At 43.2% G+C, this 16585-nt stretch overlaps 1 protein-coding gene across 4 annotated transcripts in view; it reads right to left on the bottom strand.

The window, feature by feature from the left end:
* Positions 1-962: 962 nt before the first annotated feature.
* The window catches only part of GRIA1 (glutamate ionotropic receptor AMPA type subunit 1), a 559324-nt gene continuing 543701 nt past the window's right edge, over positions 963-16585 (bottom strand). For all 4 annotated transcript variants that reach the window (XM_078653641.1, XM_078653640.1, XM_078653642.1 and 1 more), the window contains exons 15-16: positions 8738-8872; positions 963-3722 (exon numbers count right to left, since the gene is read on the bottom strand). In XM_078653641.1, the coding sequence (XP_078509767.1) occupies positions 3534-3722; positions 8738-8872 (324 nt within the window). In that variant the 3' untranslated portion in view covers positions 963-3533. The remainder of the gene's footprint in view (positions 3723-8737; positions 8873-16585) is intronic.

Below are 16585 nucleotides of genomic sequence, written 5' to 3'. Positions count from 1 at the left end.
GTTCCAGCAAAATTCTGCCAACCACCACATTGTGGAGTTTTTCTCAAAAGCCGCTCGACAAAGGTAAGTCTGTGAGCGCATGATTTTGGTCGCTAGGAGAGCACCAGGCAAGATTTCCCCAACACAGGTCGTGACTGTTGGCAGTCGGTCTGAAAGCTGCAGCTTTAGTAGAACATCTACATGAGTGACAGAAAAATCAGCTCAAGAAGCAGTGCCCTCTGGCATGCCACATGGTGCCGTTCATGCAGATTTAACTCCCTGTAATCCAAATCAGTGGAAGAAGCATGATGTGCCTAATTCCACCCATTTGCCGAAGTCCACAGAATCTCACAGAGTTTTCCTGTAATTTAGTCAAATTCTACGGAGTGAAACTCTGTGAGTTTCACCCACCCCTACAAGAGCCCGTACCACCACAACACGGTAGGGATCAATGACAAGCTATCCAACATCTTCCAAATCCAGTGTTTAATAATGACTATGGACCAGTCCCTCTACAAGTCAGAGCTGAAAGCCACCAAATACCACCTGCACTCGTAGAACATTCAAATACCTACTGAACAGAGAGACTCAACACAGTACTCCTCACATCACAGACCCACTTTATCTGCAACATGTTTCTTCTGCCACCAATAAATTGCTCATTATAATAGGGAAATTGGAACAAACACCTCTTCCCTCATATGCCACAATACAACCACACACTCGCAACATACTCTTCCAACCATACACGCATGCTCCAATCTGCACTGAAACAAGCAGGGTTAAGTGCTACAAGCCTCAAAACTGGCAGAAGTGCACTGTGTGAACATTGAGTAATGATATCAATATTAATAACTATACAACCACAAAGCACAATGCAAAACTAAAAATGGACAATATGTATGTTCCTGTTTGAAAGAAAATCAAGACTGTAAACGTGTTCATTTGTTCATTTTTTTCTTTTTCTTTTTTAGAAAGCGTAGTAAAAATACATATTACAAGATAGCTGTTTCCAGATTCGTCTCATTTTTTTAACCCCCGCCCGCCCCATCTTCTCTTGTACACCCTCCCAGGTTAACAAATGACTCATTGTGAATGTGTTCGCAGCTCACTTTTACATATGCCATTCCCACCATTTGCAACCAATCACAAGTGTGAATCCTATTAAGGTGGTGAGGCATCATCAGCTTTACTTCCTGAAGAGGGGGTTCCGGTTACCTTGACAAGACAACCAGCTGAATAACTTTCTTTGCAGTTCTATGAAAAGGTAGATTACCTTTTCCCCTGTACGTAGAGCATCTGAGTATGTGCAGTGGTAGCCACAGAAGTGTGTGTATATGTTGATGTATTTGTGTTGTAGTTGTGTTTAGGTGAAGGAGAGTGTGTTTTATGTATTGTGTTGTTCTCCATGTCCATCTTTCCCAGCTGTATGATGAACAATTTCTTTGAAAGCAATATTTCAAAATCCAGCGGTGTCTCCTCAAGTGTCTATGCACATACACAACCAAAGGAAACAACAAAAAACAAGGATCAGAAACACTGGGCGCCTATTGATCCAGGCGCAACAGATACATCTTTTAGAATCTGAGACAGCAAGCTGGAAGTTGCAGAGTGAAATCACTTTCCATTTCTTGAACTCTTCTGTAAATTAATTGAGTCAGTAGAGAGTTGACAGGAAGATTCATCCCACACATCAGAGCCTAGTGGCAAGCATGGGGAAAGTTGTAGTAAGAATTTGCTGATGGAGAGTAGAAACCACATCTGTTCAGGTTAGATTGTGAGAGAACATCTACATGATTTGATTGTGAGACTCAGGCATGGTGATATTTTAGCATGAAATCCTAGAGGTGCCCATTTCAATAATTGCTTGACAACATCCAGAATTAACACATTTGCCAGTATGCACCACAACACATCATGCATGCAAGTCAGCTTTCTTTGCGGCTCCGCATATCTGGCTTAGGCTAAGGCAAGTACCTTCGATACTTGACTACCAATTTACATCACTCCAAGCAATGCACTATCATACTCTTTTCCTTTGTGGTGCAAAGACATTTTTCAGGAAAAGATGTCTCCTTGATCTTCTACCTTACATGAAAGCCCAGAAGAATTCAGAAGAATTTGGGGAGTTTTTAGCACCCTCCTCTGCCCATTGAAGAAACATTTCGTAGTGATAGTGAGGCTCATGAAATATCCATCTCTCAAGGCGTAATTTATTTTCTGCATGAGTTCTAGTTTCCTTTCAGTGAGGTGTTTCAACATACCATCATTATCTCTGCCCACGTAGGTGAAACATAATTGTGAGATATGTCTCTCTCTCTTCTAGTTGGGAGATGCTCAGTGAAGTCACCTTGATGTTGTCTGTGTGAAAATCATTTAATGTCAAGAAGAAAAAATGTGTACTTTCCAGGACTCTGGCATTTTTTTGGCATCAGTACCAGAGCGGGGTATGACTCTCTCTTGCTGTAACACTGATTTCAAATGGAGGTTTCATGAGAACTCTTAACCATTTACTATCCAACAGAGCATGTGGATGATCATTAGGTCACAATTGAAAGGGATCCACAGCATGTTGAGATGTCTACTACACTTGCATTAAATTTGAAGGATACATTCTGTGGCGTTCATACAGATGCTGCTCAGATCGTGGTATCCTCTACTCTGTAGGGTTGCTGTTTTACAAAATTTATTTTAAGCTGGCTTTAACAGTGTTTTTCTACATCTGTTCCTTAATATCAGTAATATCAGAAATCCAACTGATTTCCTGCTTATCCCCAGCTACCAAGCTGCATTCCGTACCTTTCCCTTAGTTCAAAATATTCCCTTTTCCACTCGGTATCATTTGACAAAAGATGTTTTCCCCTTTCTCTGATTTCGAAACAATCAACACCCCACTATGTTAAAAAAATAAAAAAAATGACAGCCCTTCATCCGGCAGGAAAAATGAAGAATTCCTTTGCATTGTCTCAATGGCTCAAATCTCAGCTGTGCTTCTCATCCTGCAGCAGCATATTACCCTGAAAACTCACAATTCCATGACTTAAGCTCAGTTGTCCACAACACCCTTCCCCCATCTTCCTTCATTTTTGTATTCTGCTTTTTTTCTCCAAGTGACTAAAGACTTCCACATTGATCGCCACTGAAAAAATTAAAATAAAAGGGACACATTTCTGAGAGATCTCAGAATTGCAAAATATGACTGAGGATCACATATAACTGGGAAACCCCTCATTACCCTGACACTGTAAAGTTTTTGACAGATGGCACACACCCACCATTGCTAAAACCCCAATAATGTCATTCTCCCAATTTGATTGGAAAGGTGGGTAGTTCTCTCCATCACCTCTTTATTGCCATTTGTTCTGTCGCTTCATCCTTCATACTGTGGATGGTTGTATCCAAAAGCAAAATCAGAAGCGAAACAAAAGAGAAAGTTGTGTTCTTGGAGGTGCCCTTTCCACTGGATTCAAGTCTATATTCCAGGGCTGAGGAGGATCCACTCAAACCCGAGGCATCTGTCAGGTGGCTTCATTTCGTATTTTCTTGTATTTTTTTTATAATCCCGTGGCTCCGAGGGACATGCCAGCTCCGTGGCTCATGCAGGGGATTGTCTGCATGGACTTGGGGAAGTCGTGGCTTACTACTCGTCCATTCTCTCCACTGCTAGCTCCTGCCGAGGCCCGAGGCAGCGTGGCCATCCTGACTGTCTCAGTGACAGTTTGCTGGGGAATCAAACAGAAACCCTTTTTAGGAGGACCACGGGGTTACCCCCTTGTCCTTAACCATGGCAATAAGGTTCACTACAACATAAATACAAAATCATGCATTTGTAGAATAATGTGTTTGCTGTAGCCCCTAGCCCAAAGAACAGTGACTCTTTGACAACACCTGTGAATCAACTTTCTGACACTACCAGTCAATTTACCATTATGAGATTTTAAGAAACAGCACAAGTTTAAAATGAAAACCTGGATGTCCACCCTTATTTGCTTCTATACTGAGACAAGGATGACATTCTTTCATTTAGGGTGGCCGGGCAATGAGCATCATGTGCAGATTCATTATTAGAGGTATTTTTCTACTAAAACACGGGATATTTTCGCTCATGTATATCTTACCCTAACATTAAAAATACTTAGTAGAAATTGCAATAAAACGTTTTGGCATTCGGACTGGCACTGGCTTGGTCAGTTTTTTCCTATTAAAGGGTCCTTGGGTCCCTGAGACAAAATAGGGTGCAAAAACCCTGCATACAGTTACCAGGTGCACCATGTGTCGGCAAAGTTCTTTGTAACTGGTTTTGTGTCTGGTTCCAAAATTGAGGGTTGTGATGCGCAATGCAAGTTATCATATACAGTATGGACACTTAACTTTTGCTTTTGTATTTTCGTGATGCATATACAAGATTTATAACGAAAAAAAGTTATGTCTTTCGGCTTATTAAAGGTGCACTTATCTTTTATAAAATGGGTGGTGTTTTCAATTAGAATGAGTTATGCATATGTATTGTCTGTTTGGGGGGGGATGACTGTTATGTGGCCTTTTAGAGAGGATTGTATTTGGCATTTGTGTTTGAGGTTTTGCAGTATTGCCAATTTACCAATGTCACCAGCTTTTATCCATCAGAAACTATGAGTGCAATGTTATATGAAAAATTGCATAACTAGAGCAAAGATCTTTTATGCATGTTATACCCCATTAGGTAACCATATGTGTACCCCAGGCCCGGACTGGCCTTTGCGGGCACCGGGCAATCCCCCGGTGCGCCGCAAGGATGGGGGCCGGTTTTGGGCCCCTGGGGGCCGTTTTTGTTATAGGGCCGTTTATGCAGCATAGCTGCAAAATCGGCCCTGCAACAAAATCGGCTGAAAACTGCGCACTGGCAAAGAGCTCGGCGGCACCTCCAACCCCAGGGGGGGAAGTGGGGGAGGGAGGGGGGCGGCCGAGCACTTTGCCAGTGCCGGTTTTGGTTCCCAGTGCGGCCCTGGTGTACCCAATACCAGTTGGATATGTTATTTATATTGAGGTCTTCGGATACTTGACAAAAATAAAACTCAGAAGTACCAAAATAGAAGGGTGAACCAAAAATGAGTGAGTCACTCACAGCTGACTCAGGACAGTTTAGGCCCCATGCATCAAACTAAAGACTGGGTTCAAAGGGGCAGATTCCCAGAATCTGCCCCTTTGTGACCGCTTTTTTTGCATTTGAGATGCATCATCCCAAATGCAAAAATTGCAACTTATAGAATCGTTAAAATTGTGATTACTTAAATTGCAATTGCATTTAAGGAATCACAAATTTTGATTACTTAAATGCAAAGCATTAAGCAAAACATTTTTGCGATTTCGCTATTAGGAATCGGAAATTACCATCAAACTAAAGTTGATGGTAATTTGCGATTGCTTTGAAAAATTTACTAAAGTGCATTTTTCAAAGTCACATTTTACACCTACACATGACCTTGGGGCATGTGTGTGCGCAACATGTGGGAAAAGGGGAATTTCAGGGGTACAACAGGGTATCCTTTTGGAACCCTTGCACCCTTGAAATTGAATGCACATTTTGTGAGTACCTATAGAGTACTTGCAAATTGTGCATGCAATTCCCATGGATTCCCATGGGCCTATAGGCCCATAGGAATGAATGGGAATCAATTCCTTAATTGTAACACGTAATTTGCGAGTCACAATTAAGGAACTTTAAGGGATCACATTTTTTTTGCAATTCCTACATGCATTGCATTATGCGATTTCTAAATAGCGAATCGGTAAAATTCGCTATTTAGAAATCGCAAAATGCGGGCTAGATGCATGTGCCCCTTTGAGATCTCTGCATAGAGGTGAAGGACTCGTTTGTAGGTTATGTCAGAGTATCTATCATGACTGGCCTGCCTGCTACTGTTCCTTCAAAGTTGCCCCTTCATGCCTGCCATATTACCCCTGTTCAAACACACAGCTGCTATGAAAAGGGTGGACTATGCATTATTCTGAGTAGTCTTTCTCCATGTGTTAACGCTCTCCATATAGAATGACAGGACTTAGAAAAAGGAAATCAGAGTGCGGCTGGACAATTCCCCCACAGCAGATCCAAGCCGCACAATCCGAAGAGTGTTCTGCACAGAGAACCAGAGAAAAGGTGGCTGTCTTCTCGTACTCAGTAAGAGTTTTAGGGCCACATGTATCAAATTTGTAAACTGCGATTACCTAATTGCGTTTTTCTTAGAATCACAAAAAGGTAATCGCTATTTCCAATTTAGAGTTATATATACTGATTCCTAGTGTGTTGCAAATCGACCATCCTCATTAATATTAATGAGGTGGATCGCAATTTGTGACCCCCTAGGAATTGTTAAAATCATGGGGATGGTGGCCGACTGGGGTCAGCAGACTACCATGTCTGTGATTGCTTCTAAATAAAGCAATATTTTTTTGAAATGCAGGTCGTTTTCCTTATAGGAAGACAGATTGCGTTTTAAAACAGAAAATGAAAAGTTTTCTTTTCATTTTTGAAGAGCAGGCAGTGGTCCAATGGACTACTACCTGCTCTTAAAAACGTTTTTACAACCATTCCCAAAGGGGAAAGGGTCCCTTAGGGAATCCTTCTCATTTACGAATGGGTTACCACCTACTTGAAGTAGGTGGTAAAATGTGAATGTTTTGCGACCGCATTCACGGCCACAAAACATTCATACACACCATTAGGATTGGCTATTTGGAAGGGACGCCCTAAACACGCCCCTTTCAAATACCAGGTCGCAAAATATGGTTTGATAAATGTAAAATGACGTTTTTGCATTTGTAAGCCGGCAGGTTTTGTGAATTGGGCCGTTTGTGTACGCAAAATTGGTTGATGCATGTGGTCCATGGTTCTGGTGACATTTCCTGGTAATGCATAAGACTATCGGCTATGTAAGGAGCAATTGAACCTGTCTGTGTTCATTGTCAAGTCCAAAGACTTCTATTAAACTTGATAATGTAGTTGACGATCTACCCCATTAAAGGCAACGATCACATCCAGTAAAACGAGCCCTCTTCCAGCTTCTAAGAGTGCCATCTGTGGGTGCCCTCTGTGCTAAATCACTGAGTACCGATCTCCTTACATTGTACATGTATTGTTATGTTTAGTTTGTGAATCAGGTGTTTCTTTTCCTAGATTGGCATTGGATGTTGATAACACAGAGGTAACCTTGCAGGGTCAGGAGTGCAATGGTTTTTGTTTTTTTATCAAGGAGGTCCTTTTCTCTGCATTGGAGGATTGCTGGAAGAATAGGTTGCCTGCTAAGTTGACAAAGCGAGGAACCAGAATCCTTCACAAGTTTGGATGTGCTTGATGTAACATTCATGTTTGGTAAGAAGGCTTTTGTAACTACGACTAGCATGAATGTATATCTTTGCGTTAGGTGGAGATTTTTCGTCCAAACCTTACCTCTAGTTTTACATTTTATATGATAATGTTGTATAGTACTGTATTGTAAGCTGTTGTGGTGACAAAGACGTTAATTACTGTGGGGGAGCGAGATGTCTTCTACTCTGTTAAGGGGTGAATTTGTTTTTATAAGCTACTTGCCGTTTCTGGGAGGAATATACATGAGCCTGTATGGCATCATGTGAAAATGGGGAAAAAATGATTATGAGGAAACTACTAATGAAGAAAATATAATGAAAGAAAGCGAAGATCGAGAAAAGAAAGAATGAAGAGCTTTTATTTTGAAAATCATTAAACATTGGAAACATCTACTTCCCTATTCATAATTTAAACATGTTGGATTTGCAGTTTTAGAATTAGATTTGGGACCACGGGTGCTTGAACTGTTAGTATTGTGGTAGGACAGGAAGTGTTCAAATGGGGATAGGAATGATTTAGGAATAGGTTTATGGTTAGATATTGGGTTAAGGGTAGGACTGTGTTGGTATTTGGGTTAGGTAATGCTTGTGGAGTAAGAGTAGTGAATAGGGATCATATAAATGATACGGCTAGGTTTAGGACCAGTATTAGTGTTCGAGCTCTGGTTGGTGTGTTTAGGTAGGGTTTAGCGTATCTTTTAAGTTATAGTTAGTGTTAGCGTTAGAGTTGCTTTTGTCCAGAAGCTTCATAAGTGGGTGTTCTCTATAATGCTTTCTTCCTAATTGTGCATACAACGTACATGTATTATTTTCAGAATTGATTTTTCATTATCTTCCATAAATATATTTCTACATTTTCATACTGTTTTTTATCATATCAAACCGGTCATCTTTTTAGGGGTGAGCTGGCTCGTTGTGGGCCCTGGTGGTAGTGCAAAAACTAGTATAAAAAGTAGTTTTCATACAGGAGTTAGGTTTCGCACTTGAATTTATGTCTAGCTTTTGGCAGTGCAAAATCCCCCCAAAAAATTATAAATGGCACAAATGCATATTGTGTTGTTCACGTATTTGCTGCCAACTTTGGAACAGGCACTAAAATATTTCAGGAACACGGAGCATACGTTGTCTGTACAAACAGTTTGCACCCAATTTCCCTAATGAGCTCTAAACGAAAACCCTTTGTTTTAAAATGCATGCATTTATAATTTCTTCCTATGATGGATATGCCTAGAAGCCAATTCATTTGTGTTCCTCAATCTGGCTGGGCAAACGAGACCTAATGTCTGCTAGATCTTGCAATCATGAGGAATGGACGTGGGTAGCCGTCTGCCTCTGATTTCCTAACCCCCTACTCCCACCAATGAAGGGCCAGGATTCTCTTGTGGCAAAGGTTGACACTAGCACGTGATAGCACCTGCATTTTCTTGGATTCACTCCTTGACTTGTAGCAGAACTCGATGAGAGCCACCAGCATGGCCAATCCAAGCCCTCCAATTAGGATGTAGAAGACACCGGCCACATTGCTGAGACTTAGTGCGCTTGTCTTATCCTAGGAACAGCAAGGCAAGAGAAAAAGAAAGAGAAGGCCCCGGCGAACGGGGAGGGGCAGGGGTAAAAAACATAAATTAGATCATGCAACACTGCCATTGAATAATAATTCTTTCATAACCCCCCTCTCCTCTATTGCGCAAAAACACAGCTATTCACAAGATATCACCCCATTCTGACCACAAAACCCTTTCCCAGCAATCTCCCCCACTTTTTGCAATTCTTCACCAATTTATTTGTTTTAATTTCAACTTGGATACTACCATGTGGATTGGAAAAGTGTGAAGCCTTTAAATCTGTTCTCTACTTCCAAACATCTGCTGGCCATACTCGTGTGTGTCAAAATCAGTGAAAAATTCTTTCCCCAGAAATATTGAAAAATGAAATAATAGAAATGCAAAAAAAACTTTAATGTACTCGAATATGCATGATGTGGTCCTAGTAGGGGACTGAGTTTGGAAAAAAAATATCTGAGGCAATTCATCAATCCAGATTGAGCTGGATATGAAAAAGGTAGGAGCTGCAGAGTCCAATGATGCACACTTTCAAAATGGCTGCTGTCCGTGCTCAATCACTTAATTTTGGGTTTCAGTTTCAGAGGCCTGTGAGCACGTACTCTTCTGTTAGATAGACAAGCCTGACAGATGTCTCCCTAGGGGGCATGAGTGGTTGGCAAAGACCATTTAGATCATTCTTCCTTGGTTCTCAGAAGTTCAGCAGCCTATGGGGGGAGGGTTATGCAAATATAAAATGTCTACACCTCATAAATTGTACTAAAGAGGAAGAGCTGACTATATATCAGTTAAAAACCGAATGCTAGAGCCACGCAAAAGTATGCTCAGTTCACAGCCTATAAATGTCCTTCTTTCTCCTATTGGCTGAATTTTTTTACGACGGGGATATTTGTGAGATTCTAGAATCTTGCATTATTTAAAACTCCTGCATTTTCTTGAAAATAGTATTTAGTGATTTTGTGTAATTTTTTTGCCGAAGCTCACATCTGGGGTAAAAAACATAAAGCCTCACGCAATACCAGTGTGCGGCTGGTTCACATAGAAAATGTTTTGCTTAGAGCCATTTTCGACTTGAATCAGTCTCCCTCTGGTATTTCACTACTATACCTTGGGGAAGGGATGCTAACTGCACCTCCAGTTTGGAGAATCCTGTTGCACTGTAGCCTGGACAATGGTATGGCACAGAAGTGAGCCTCCAGTGAGCTCTGGCAACCAATTTCAAAGCAAATAAGGAGACTAAGGAGACGGGGAAGAAGTTCCATATCATATTGGATCTCTTCTTGCTATCACAGTGATTTTGGATTTAACATTAAAATGAAGATTGCCACCTGCCATGGATAAGCTTTAAATCAGGAGTTTAACATGGTAATCGCCAGCATATTTGATGCCACCTTCTGATTCTCAAGACTGTGATGTCACCCCAGATTTGAGCAGACTGTCCTTCTTTCCATGGTGGATCCACCTCATTAAGGGGCTTACTGGTGAGGTATTGGCAGGAGACACTGAGAGCCGTACTTACTGTGTGTTAATATGATATCAAGGCAGCGCAGGGAGAAAAAGTACCCGCATCAGCAAGGCTGAAATACTGTGCCACTGCCCATGAGAGTCAAGTGACTTTTTTATGCTGACCCACAGGGAGGACAATGTTTCTTTATGCTCTTAGTGATTCCTGCAACACCCCAACAGAAGCAGGTGGGATTCACTTCAGAAGATAAAATTGCAGGAACTAATAGATAGGCCACACAATGATGGACACCCTATGGCCTTATATTTAATTTAGGAGAATGTATACAAGAGTTGACGGGTCATGATACAAAAAATGCAGCAACACAAAACTGAAAATGAAGCTGAACGTTGAATACCTCTCCAGTGGTCTTGATTTGAGGGGCGTTCCTCGGCATGTGTTAGACATTGGAGAGCATCTACAGATATGGAATGTCCTGGGTCTAGGCCCTTCTTTACGGAAGATACAGTGGAAACAAGTCTTACGGCAGTGCATAGCAGGAGTGCATTTAGAACAGAGGTGTTGGACTCTGCATAGTTTTGCCCTTTCAACGTATCTTTGATTCATGCAGTTAGCTCAAACAACAATTACAGTACCTATAGTTTGTCATATTAGTTGATTGTAGTTCATTACGGACCAACTAACTCTTGCAAGATAACGTGAGAGGATGCATTGCAATAGGAGGAAGGTCTTAGTTACAGGTAGGCCAATGTTTGGAAACTTCGCAAGACTACTCTTGCATGTCAAAAACTTTGTACAAACCCAGCTACGCACATATGTACTAACTAGACCGATGCAAACTTTTCATTATGGAAGCCTAGATTACAGGGTTCCAGATTAATGACCTACTGTATCAGATGGAGTTTCCTGTTTTTCCTAATCCTACGCATTCATAGATTTTTTCTCATGCATGGCAGTTGCTTATTGGTGAATCTCTGGCATTTTGTATGTTAAAGCAGATCTTGCTTAGTTTTTCCTCGTGAGTAATGTGAAAATATGTTGCCTTGATAACGTCTGCTTCTACTGCAACAGAATCATAAAGGACATTTTACAAGTTTTCTTAGTTATGCAATTCATGCGTTTATTTATTGTAATTATATTCAAATAATCCAGAAACCGCAATCATGACAATATGATACAGTATTTACACTGAGAAGGAGTAGACGGATCCGGCCGGCCTCCTGTGTCTCTAACTTCCAGTTATAATTAAACTTGGGCGAGAGAAAATTTAATTAATCTTAATCTCAAGCATGGCCATCATCTAGACGCCTCTTAATACATGACTCATACAAGGAGAGGGGGGTGCATAAAGTCTATACTTTCCACTACACACAGGGCAATTCTCTTCCTGAACAATTGAGGTTCTACTGGTCCGCCCAACCAGCATTTCACTTTCATCCTCAATTTGAAGCCAAGAAGCAACAGAAGCTCCACCCGAGCCGGTCCAATAATCATTGCAGTTATTTGCTCACAGTTTGCTGAGCAGTGGCGGCTGGTGACATTTGAAAGTGGTGGGCGTAAATACTGCACTGTGGCGAGCGAGTGCAGCAAGCGAGGTCGAACCACCTACGGGGGGTTCGGGGGTTCTCCCACAAGAACATTTTTAAAAAAGGGTGGGCAAATGGTGTATTCTCAAGCACATTTGAGAAAGAGGTGGCTTGGCGAATACATCTCTGGGAGTAGCCAGACAAGTCTCTTTGCACAGATACATCTCTCTCCCTGCATTCACATAGGCACAGTCACCCTGCACTCATAGACCCATTACTCACCCTTCCCTGACACATTACTAAGCCAGCAATCACCCATCCACATCACTCACTCTGGGCTCACACAGGTACACTGCTCACCCTGCACTCACACAGACATCACTCACCCTGGATTCACACAGGCACACTGTTCACCCTGCACTCACACAGGCACACTGCTCACCCTGCACTCACACAGACATCACTCACCCTGCACTCACACAGGCACACTGCTCACTGCTCACCCAGCACTCACACACACATCACTCACCCTGGACTCACACAGGCACACTGCTCAACCTGCACTCACACAGACATCACTCACCCTGCACTCACACAGGCACACTGCTCAACCTGCACTCACACAGACATCACTCACCCTGCACTCACACAGGCACACTGCTCAACCTGCACTCACACATACTCAGTCGCCCCAGAAGCAGACTGATGATGGCAGGCAGCACTTATCTACTGTAGAAGAGGCAGAGCCGAGGGCCGAGGCCCGAGGCCTGTGTGCATAGTGCAGATGTGCACAGTGCACGTTCGGTCACAACTGGGTGTGGTGAGGGGGAAGCTGTCAGCACACACTTGCATTAGAAACGCTGTGACTGAGGCATGTTTCCATAGTGCAGAGGTGCACCTAGGCCTGTGTGTGCTGTGTGCATGGTGCACTGCAGAGATGCAAGCTCAGTTAACATCGCTACTGTAGTAGAAGAGCCGAGGCTTGTGCCTGGCTCGTGCACACGGTGCACCCACTGCCCTGGCCTGCACTATGCGCAGGCAGTGCCTGCGCTGGATAGCAAGCAACACTGAGGCGCCAAGGAGCGATGAAGATTGCCAGCAGCGCTATATGACTGGTCAGAAATATTGTTTTCCCATTGAGTGAAGGAGAAACCTGAAAGAGGGCGCAAGTCCTCAGAAAAATAGTGTGGCGACTAATTCAAAGGAAGTGACGCCACAAAAATCTCAATCCTCACAACGCAAAGCGCCTCTTTTACGAAAATAAGTTAACATAACCAATTTAACCATGCAAAATAAAAACAAATGTATTTGGTTTGTTTGACTATTTTATAAATCATATTTAGGTTTTCCACACATCAACCTGTAGTAGAGCCCACAAATGGCTGAAAGGGACAGTATATTTATTCAAACGCGTGGAACTAGAGATTACATTTTAAACTGCATTTAAGACAAAAACGAAACGCGCTGATGCATTTTTTAAATAGTCTATCTTTCAGTTAATCCAAGTAGCTGCTGTGCTGAAGCACAAGGCACACCTCCAGTCAGGGGAACGGAGTCCCCTTTATAAAAAAAAAACTGTGGTGAGACTCAGTCCACCCGCGTCCACCCGGGACTTGTGCCCGGGTTTGAAGGCACATCCAGTACCATCTCCTTCTCTTGGTTGGGGGAGTTGTGTGAGGGGGGAGGGGGTGGTCAGTGTCCGACTCGAGCACAGTGGCGGATGCTGCTCGCAGCCACTCTCTCTATAGCTCCTTTTGAGCTCTCCTCCACCTCGGGGCCTCCAAGCACATATCCGAGCCTGCCCAGTGCCCACAATCTCAGAAGGAGCCCCTTGTCATTCCGTCTTCATGACCATAAATACTGCAGAGAACATGCGCAGGGGCGTGGCAGAGCTGTAGAAATGCCCTTCCTCTACCCTCCCCTGGTTACAACCCTCACCTAGTCTACCTGTTTTTTACTCTTACCACCTTCCGCCACTCACCCTCGTAGCTGGAGACGCACGTTCTAACATATAATTGTATTCTCATATAGCGCTTTGAAGAGCTGTAAACACGTCCCAACTGCTATCCACAGTACTCCCTTCTTCAATGCTGTATCAAGTGATTTACAGGTTACACAGAACTTAGCAGCAGGTACTCCACCTGCTGAGCTAGTGTTTTGTTTAGGTTTGAATAGGTTTAATTATGTTTTGCTATGCTACGTTTATGTGTGTGGCGCGCATCCTGGAAACAAACAACAGATCCGTTTTTGCAATGTCATGATCTGTATAACTTACGTCACGTGGGTGCGGGACGCGATCCGGTCGTGCTAATCGATCATCGATGGTCCGGACCCGAATGTAGTCACTAGTCAGCAGTACTGCCTGGTAGTCAGATGATCAGATCACCACCAGGCCCGCAGATCACACGACGACTTACGCTGCTGCAGCAGCAGCAGCAGTGAGTCAGTGCACAAACATGCACCGTGCACGCAATTGCAAGGGGCTGCTAAAGCAGGCCCGGGCCGTCCAGGCAGCAGGCGGTCCGACTGAGTCCACACCCACGCAGGCAGGCACGACGACGACCTCAATCAGTCCCACAACAGTCCTCTTCGTCGACCTCTCCTCACCCAGTCACGCGCCCCACTGACTCTCTCTCTAGTGACTACATCACATGATCTCATCTCGACTTACTTATTGGCTAAAGAGCAGACTGAAATCTGCCCATTTTGAGACCTGGGGCCCGGAGTCAATGCCTATAACTATAGTGGTAGAGGGGGGTGGGAGGTCTGAAGTGTGCGCATGCGCTGGCCAGTCGAAATCTCGACAACTCCGGCCTTTTACATGCGCACGGCACTCGCAGTACACGTCACCCTCTGCCTGCCCTGTGCGCAGGCTGCCTGCCTGTCACTCTGCGCAGCCCCACCCCCCACGGGCCGGCCCACTTCCTTATGGAGGCCCGATCCTGTCGGGCTTCTCCCGGGGCCTTGGTGCGCGCGGCGCTCCGATTTTTAATCGAATTGGAATTTGCTTTAGAAAACATATTTTATTATGCTGCAGTGCAGTCGGCGGTCGTCCAGGCTAGTGGGGCAACGCCCCAACGCCCCCAATGGACGCACCGCCACTGTGACTGTCCCACGCAACTCAGACCAACACATCTACAGATGTAGATCCTTGTACCTTAATCCTCTGTCTGTTTCATTACATCCCTTTGCTCACAGTTTGCTGAGGTTTTCCGATGCAACTAAGACTGATACACCTACAGTTGGGGGTCACTGTACCACAAACCTCTGCTACTTGCTGAATGTTTCCGTGCAAGTAAGACTGACACATCTATTGTTGTGGGTCCGTCAACCCCAATCCTCTGGTTCACCTGTTCTTACTTTTGTCCTGATGACGACCCTGCTCAAAGTAAATATGCCAAAGCGTTGAAACATCAACAACAACATATGTGGACTTATTTTAAATTCTGTTTGACCATATTTCTCACTTATTACATGGGTGCCATGTACAACAACATATCACCCCAATAAGTCATATGTATATATATATCTGTGTTTAGCACAAGAACACTTTTTTTTATCACATTGATCACTTTCACTGGAATGCCACTTTATAGGAACACCTTATCTTTTGACTAATGTAAATAATGTATCATATTTTCATGAACTTTTTCAGGATTATTTGAATATATTTACCATAAATAAACACATGAATTGCATAATTAAGAAAACTAGAAAACATTTGTTTACAATACTATTGCTTTGGAAGTCCAGGCTATGCTTCCCCCAAAGGGACCACTTTCTTGTTCGGCCAAGGTCCCTGGGTTGCCCCATTTTTCTAAATATTGATAACAAATGTATGCATGTGCATGTAGTGCTTAGCTTTTCTCTGCAAGTGATTTAACATAAATAAGATTTACATAAAATGCTTGCAAAAGTTCCAAGCATTACACAGCCTTTCGCAGCGAACCTTTGGGACTCTGCATGGTTTCACAGTTTTTGGGAGAATTAAATGTATATTGAAAATAAAAATAAAAACGTATCTTCTAACACCATTAAATTTAACTCAAAGAGACTTCGAAACAGCAGGGGGGTGTCAAGATTGTGTACACTTAGTGAATAGATTGGATTGGGAAATAGGAGGAGAGAGGTAACATCCTCATGGTTTGGGTAGCAGATGCACAAGAGGAGCCTTCACGCCTTAGGGTTGATGGGAGCTGCTACCACTTGAGAGAAGTAGGGTAGAGAAGTAGGGTAGTAAAGGCAGAATATGCATAGGCTTTCCCTGCATTCTAGTGATGAAAGTTCTCCTCCTCCACGAGTATGGCCTGCACCACGTTTGAGAAGTGAACACAGATTTAAAAAACAGATTATCTTCCCAACTGTAAGATATCGTGCCCTCATGCAACCTTCCAATTCAACCCCTCATTCCCACCACCCCACATTTCTTCATCTTCAACTACTAATCCAATCCATTCTCCATCTGCGGCACATTTGGTAACCCCGACAGTACCACCTTTATTCCAAATGTAGCATGCATACCTGTTAGATGTCACTCTTCCCATGTGTGCCAAAGAAAAAGTAGACCTGCCCTTCTTCTAAACCAAATATCTCTTCCCCCACATTCCAGAGCCTATCGTTTCTGAGCCTGTTCTATCACTCCCAGCCTGTAATGTGACTCCCTCCCGCCATGTAAAAGATGTGCGAATGTAGGTGGATGAAGAGTGGCA

The sequence above is a fragment of the Lissotriton helveticus genome, chromosome 7, assembly GCF_964261635.1.
Source record: "Lissotriton helveticus chromosome 7, aLisHel1.1, whole genome shotgun sequence".
In the NCBI taxonomy this organism is placed as follows: Eukaryota; Metazoa; Chordata; class Amphibia; order Caudata; family Salamandridae; genus Lissotriton; species Lissotriton helveticus.
Note: the sequence above shows the minus strand (reverse complement) of the source record. Positions and strands in the feature narration are given on the sequence as shown.